At 39.5% G+C, this 6,259-nt stretch overlaps 1 protein-coding gene across 2 annotated transcripts in view; it reads left to right on the top strand.

The window, feature by feature from the left end:
- The first annotated feature begins 1,641 nt into the window (after positions 1 to 1,641).
- The window catches only part of trim23 (tripartite motif containing 23), a 9,723-nt gene continuing 5,105 nt past the window's right edge, over positions 1,642 to 6,259 (top strand). For both annotated transcript variants that reach the window (XR_002922248.2, XM_024299527.2), the window contains exons 1-6: positions 1,642 to 2,012; positions 2,476 to 2,638; positions 4,850 to 4,971; positions 5,048 to 5,326; positions 5,393 to 5,575; positions 5,653 to 5,868. Coding sequence is in view for 1 of the 2 variants with exons in the window: in XM_024299527.2 (XP_024155295.1) it covers positions 1,920 to 2,012; positions 2,476 to 2,638; positions 4,850 to 4,971; positions 5,048 to 5,326; positions 5,393 to 5,575; positions 5,653 to 5,868 (1,056 nt within the window). In the remaining variant the exon portion in view is untranslated. The remainder of the gene's footprint in view (positions 2,013 to 2,475; positions 2,639 to 4,849; positions 4,972 to 5,047; positions 5,327 to 5,392; positions 5,576 to 5,652; positions 5,869 to 6,259) is intronic.

Genomic DNA, 6,259 nt, shown 5'->3' with positions numbered 1-6,259 from the left:
AGAATCAAATGTTGGGATGGTTCTCCCTCAAAGGCTTCAGCAATGACTTGTACAATTCTCTCGAGCCGACGACGCTGAAGTTGGCTTCTGATTCACAGCGAGAGCGTTCCACTGTATTTTTCGAGCTCAGACCACCTAAAAACAGGTCCTGTTCGAAAAAATCGGAAGCCAACTTCAGCGTCGTCTCAAGCCGGCGTTTACATCCGCGGTGTCGTGGTCGAGGCGTGGAAAGTGGCGGACGTTTGCAATAAACTCACTCCTGATTGGCGACAGTACTTCCTGTAGATTCCATGACTCAGCTATGACTCAGACCAATCGCTGAAGATCGGTTGCAAATGGCGGTATCCGTTTCAGGAAGTGATGGTGAAAGCGGCGGCCTACTTTCGCGAGGAGAGGAAGTAATGCATTTCCAATGGGGGACCTCAGTGCTCGCTCTGTCCATTATTTTTACAGTCTATGGCTTACATTAGTGACCCCAAAATGTGATATAAAAATTACTAATTCTTAACACAGAAAATCAAGTTAAGATAAAGAATTTACAATAAAATAATAATAATTAAAATCTTTAGAAGACTCATATTCGAAATGTTGCTAAAAATAGCGCATGACATATTTGCATGGTAACTTCGTCGGTTGGAAAAACATCATCCTCTCAGGAATTATCCTGCAACTGATATCAGAAGGTTAAACAGCTAAAGAAACAAAAACGTTCAAAAATAGAACCCGAACATTTCTTCTCTTTTAATAATCTAAGAAAATGTCAAAAAAAAAAAAAAAAACATGTGCATGATGATAAAATACAGTATCTTTGACTAAGACAATGCATTAGATCTTTCTCAAATTCAAACACATCTAATCAAAGCCAAATGAATCACTGAACAGCCAGGAATCAGATTTTGAATAAACGTTTGTGGAAATGTAAAATATAATAATTCAAGATAGAGTTACAACACAGGTGTATAGCATATTTTTTCAAGTTGATAAAAGATGGTGTAAGTTCAGCCTTTTGTCAATTTGGGTCAACTGATCAATTGTTGCTGTATTACAACAGTGCATGTTATCATTTTAACTTACAAAACCAGTTCAAGACATTTAATAAAGGCAAACACTTGTTGTATTTCTTGGAAAGACTAAGTTGGAACAAAAGGTTGAGATGTGGGTTTATTTTTTTGTTATTGTGTTTTTGGGTGCAGGCTTTTGCTAAATAAATCTAACTATCACAAAATTGTCCTATTTATATTTTAGATGCTTTAGAACAGCTGTAACAAACCTAAGACTGCGCTTTATTATTCCTGTAAAAGAAAACAAAACACAGGAAATCTTTAATTATTTTATTTGATCATCATTTTAATGTTATATATTTATTTTGGAATTTTGTATTTGCATATATTACATAGCATTTTTACCCTTTTACAATATTATTCTAATTACTTTTTTGTGTTAACTTCATATTTTTTGCTTGTTTGTTTATGGGAGACAATTTTACAGATAAAAATAACCTTTTGGCTTACTCTGGCGCATTTGCAGAGATTTCTTTTGAATATACAATGTGACTAATAACACAAATAAAACCTCTGTGCACATTCAATGCCTTCAAGTAACAAGTAAAATCCCCCTAATATTAAAATAATCCAAACTCTTACCATTTTAAATTTGTATTTATAGGAAGTAACATAGAAATGTGTTATTAATTATATGAATTCATTTTATATAATTTAGTAATATCAAAATTATATTTTTATTTATCGAATATTTAAAAAAAAAAAAGAGTAAATAAATAAATGGGAACATCGGTGTCACTTGGAACCGGAAGTTGATTCCACGACTGTCTCTCCACAACAAAACTCTGCAGACGAAACCGGAAGTACTCGGGGATTGTCGTCTCGCTCCAGCCCGGCCCTCTGCGCTGTCGTCCAAGAATGGCGGCTGCGGGAATAAACAAGCAGGGCACCGTGGTGACGATGGAGCCCTGCTTTCGACACGGGAGGGGCGCGAATGGAAACACCGTTAAGGTTCTGCTCGTGACTTGTATTTTCCCGTTCGAGCCGAACTCCTGCGGCTTCGCGGCGGGGCCGCATCCCCGTCCCGGGCAGGCTAGCAGTCATAGCTTCAGCTGGGATGAGAAAGCCGCTGCGTTGGCGTAGCCAGTGGATGCTAAGCGTGAAAAATAGAATATTCAGTGCTGCGTGCGTCTATTTTTATTCACAATAAGTATGTTTTCATGCATATTAAATGACAATTCCTGAGTTTTAGAGCATTTAAGATGCTTATTTTGTGTTGGCGACTTATTTGAGCTGCCAAGGCTAGTTGGCACTAGCTTAAAATATAGCTAAAAATGCATTAAATCGTATTATATATTGTTTATTTACTCAAATATAATTGCGCTGGTGTCAAAACGAGTTAAAGCCCCACCGCGGGCGTTCCCAGCATCATGTTTCCACCCGGCTTGTGAAGCAGGAGCTCCGTCCCTTTCAGGTGCTGGAGTGCGGAGTTTGTGAGGACGTCTTCTCCCTCCAAGGCGACAAGGTCCCGCGCCTGCTGCTCTGCGGGCACACGGTGTGCCACGACTGCCTGACCCGGCTGCCCCTGCACGGCAGAGCGGTCCGCTGCCCCTTCGACAGACAGGTCACGGAGCTGGGTGAGTCATGGTTGCTATGGCGACCGCCCCCTCATCCATCCTCCTGGAGATTTGTGTTAGGATAAAGTCATGCAGCTGTGTGTATCTGATACATCTGAACACAGGAGGGAAACGTCTTGTGATGATGCAGCAATGGTCTAGTGGTGGAGTGTCCGCCCTAAGACTGAAAGGTCGTGGATTCAAAGCCAATGAGTTTGACACATAAGGGTTTTTTATTTCCTTTAAATTGGTGTGTTTGCACCTCTCTGCTTCCCCAGAGATGGGTCAAATGTGGAGAACAAATCTCACACACCCAGTGAGACTTTAACCACTAAGGAGTTTCTTTGTAAGTCAAAAAAGACGCTGTAAACTTGTGATTATTATTAAGTGTCAGGGTTTGGGATGCAGATTTTTAACAATTTAGCTTAAAAGATGAAAATACATCCAGGAAGCTTCTGTCATGCTGGAATTGAAGGGGAACCACATTAATGCGACACATGCAGATAAGTTATTAGGACTGTGGATTTTTACATTGGTGGCAAATCAAGATCAACTATTCACGAATCAAACAAACATTCTTGGGATTTAATATTCTGAAAAAAATAAAATAATATGAATTTAAACTCCGTCATGTATATAAACAGATAAAAACACAAACATTTGGAAAGAAAGACATTGTTTTTATCAACAATGTCACACTTCCTGGTTAACTTCAGCAGTAAACAAAGCATAAACTGTTTTTTTTTTTTTTACTTTATTGACAAATATTGCACCTACAGAAACATTGACACTTCACAATACCTGCCAATAACATTTTCACATTTGCCAGGAAAATTAATAAAAAATTAAATACAGCCATAATAACTGCAGAATTAATCAGGTAAAATAAATAAATATTAATAATAAAATATTCTGCTAAAGTTTAAATGTGACCATACTTCACTGTTCTAACAGGTTTATTTTTAGTGCAGAGTTGAATACCATTTATATACAGTCATTTCTTTCTAAAAAAAATCATAAAACACTAGTTTTTTGTTGCCATATTCACACTTATGAATGAAATATTTAGCCATAATTATAATTAAGTTAACTGTGTTCATTTTTATTACATTTCTCTTGGTCAAAATATCTGAAAACAACATGCTTGTAGAATAATTTATAATCTTTACAAAAGTCAAAGTTTTCCAAAATAGTTTTTACAATAGTTGAATCATAAATTTTTTTTTGTGTATAACAAATTTAGCTTGTTTAAGTGTTGACAGCACTTTCAAAATAAAATACAATCTGTATCAAATCCGATCTTCCTGATGCAGCAGATTTACTTAAAGTAAAGTCAAAGATGACATTTTCTATCATTGGTCACTTTTTTTCTTCATAAACAACATTGGTGTCAATTCCATTTTTTTATACAAAATATATGCATATAATTGCAATTAAATTCTTTAAAGAACGCTGCCTCTTAACAGCAGCTAGGCACTGTTGTGCAGGAGAAGATAAAAATGTGTGCTATATATGCACTCTAATAATAGTAGATTAAAGCTTTGCAGTCATTTTGTTCAATTATCTGACATGTGAAATATCTAAACATAAATCACATAACTTAATTAACTGAAACAAATAAACCACAACTATAAAAAAACATTATTTATTCAAATTATTTGCTTTTTCTTCAAAGCCAAAGAGCAACATAACTAATCTAGAGATTTTCATAATATTTAAAATGTCACATTCATGATATTTTTCATTAAAATTGCTTTTTAAAAAGTAAAATCAATTTTCAGAATTTATTTCAATGAAATAAACTTCATTTTCATTTTTTTAATCTCTAAAAACACCCAATACTTTCTTTTTTAAATAAGAACCTTTAGCAATATTTTATTTTGAAAATTCCAGTAACAGTATTGATTCAATTTGCTTAGTTTACATACTTAAAATATAAATTATTCTGACATTTTTGAGCAATAATTACATTGAAGTAAATTTTTACTAAACTACTGTATTTATTAAAAAAATCAGTGAATGTGGGTCGTTTTTACAGCCCTATAAGTGATCCAAGCTGCTCATTCATGTGAAGGTCGTCTGTGGATCCTCATGTGATGCAAACACACTGCAGAGTGGTTTGTTTTAGCATAAAAACCCAACGTCCATGTGACTTTGAGTGTGATCCTCATCTCTAGAAAACCATCTGAGCTTCTTGTTGGCATCTCGTCTTAAAGTCTGTTTTCTGCTCAGGAGATTCTGGCGTTTGGGGCCTAAAAAAGAACTTTGCGTTGCTTGAACTCTTGGAGCGACTCCAGAATGGAGCCACCAACCAGTCGGGAATGTCTGAGGACGCCCTGAAGGGCATGGGAGAAGTGAGTGGGCGGGGCTTGAGCTTTCCCTCTGTGGATTCTGGCCTTCTCACACCTTTTTTTTCCTTCACTAATGTAGTGTATCATTCGGTGCGACGAGGACGAGAGCCACACCGCCTCCATGTACTGCACCGTGTGCGCCACCCACCTGTGTGCCGAGTGCTCCCAGCTCACCCACTCCACTCGCACGCTGGCCAAGCACCGCCGCGTGCCGCTGGCCGACAAGCCTCACGAGAAGATGCTCTGCCCTCAGCATCAGGTCCACGCCATCGAGTTCGTGTGCCTGGAGGAGGCGTGTCAGTCGGGGCCTCTCATGTGCTGCGTCTGCAAGGAGTACGGCAAGCACCAGGGACACAAGGTAGGCCAAGACGTCTTTTCAGGTTCTTGATCTGAAACATTCATGCGTTTCATTTTTCTCCTGTAGCACACTCTCCTGGAGTCTGAGGCCAACCAGATCCGAGCGTCCATCCTGGACATGGCCCACTGCATCCGCACCTTCACAGACGAAGTATCCGAGTACTCCAGGAAGCTGGTGGGCATCGTGCAGCAGATCGAGGGTGGAGAGCAGATCGTAGAGGACGGAGTGGGCATGGCGCACACCGAGCACGTGAGAAGACCTGCATCTGTGTGAAAGCAGGACTCCACGGTTCCCGCCGTGACCTCCTTTGTTTCCCTCCACGCCAGATTCCCGGCACAGCAGAGAGCGCGCGCTCCTGCGTCCGGGCTTACTTCTCGGACCTCCACGAGACTCTGTGCCGGCAGGAGGAGATGGCGCTGAGCGTGGTGGACGCCCACGTTCGCGAGAGGCTCATCTGGCTGAGGCAGCAGCAGGAGGACATGACCATCCTGCTGTCGCAGGTCTCCACCGCCTGCCTGCACTGCGAGAAGACGCTTCAGCAGGTAGCTGGTGTTCGCCTCAGACTACACTAAACAACACGTGGACATTAACATCCACCACATCTGTATCCATGGAGCCTTCATTATTTCATGAAAGTAGGCGGGGCTTAAAGACGCAACCTTTCAATTGAGTGTAGCCTCACAAATCCCTCTAAGGTTCACTTTTAGTGCCTTTGGGTTTTAGGGTCTTAAACCTTTGAGGAAATGTTTCCTTTGTTTAGTCTTACTTTGCTTTTCCATCTGCTTTCCTTTTGTTAGATTTTGTATTTTTTTTGCATCATTTAGCTAATTTTGATATAATTTAAAAAAAAAAAACGTATTAAAAGTAGGGGTGTGCCAAAATATCGATATTGCGATATATCGCGATATTTAGTCCTGCGATCGATTCTCGATG

The sequence above is a fragment of the Oryzias melastigma genome, linkage group LG12 (assembly GCF_002922805.2).
Source record: "Oryzias melastigma strain HK-1 linkage group LG12, ASM292280v2, whole genome shotgun sequence".
Lineage (NCBI taxonomy): Eukaryota > Metazoa > Chordata > Actinopteri > Beloniformes > Adrianichthyidae > Oryzias > Oryzias melastigma.
Note: the sequence above shows the minus strand (reverse complement) of the source record. Positions and strands in the feature narration are given on the sequence as shown.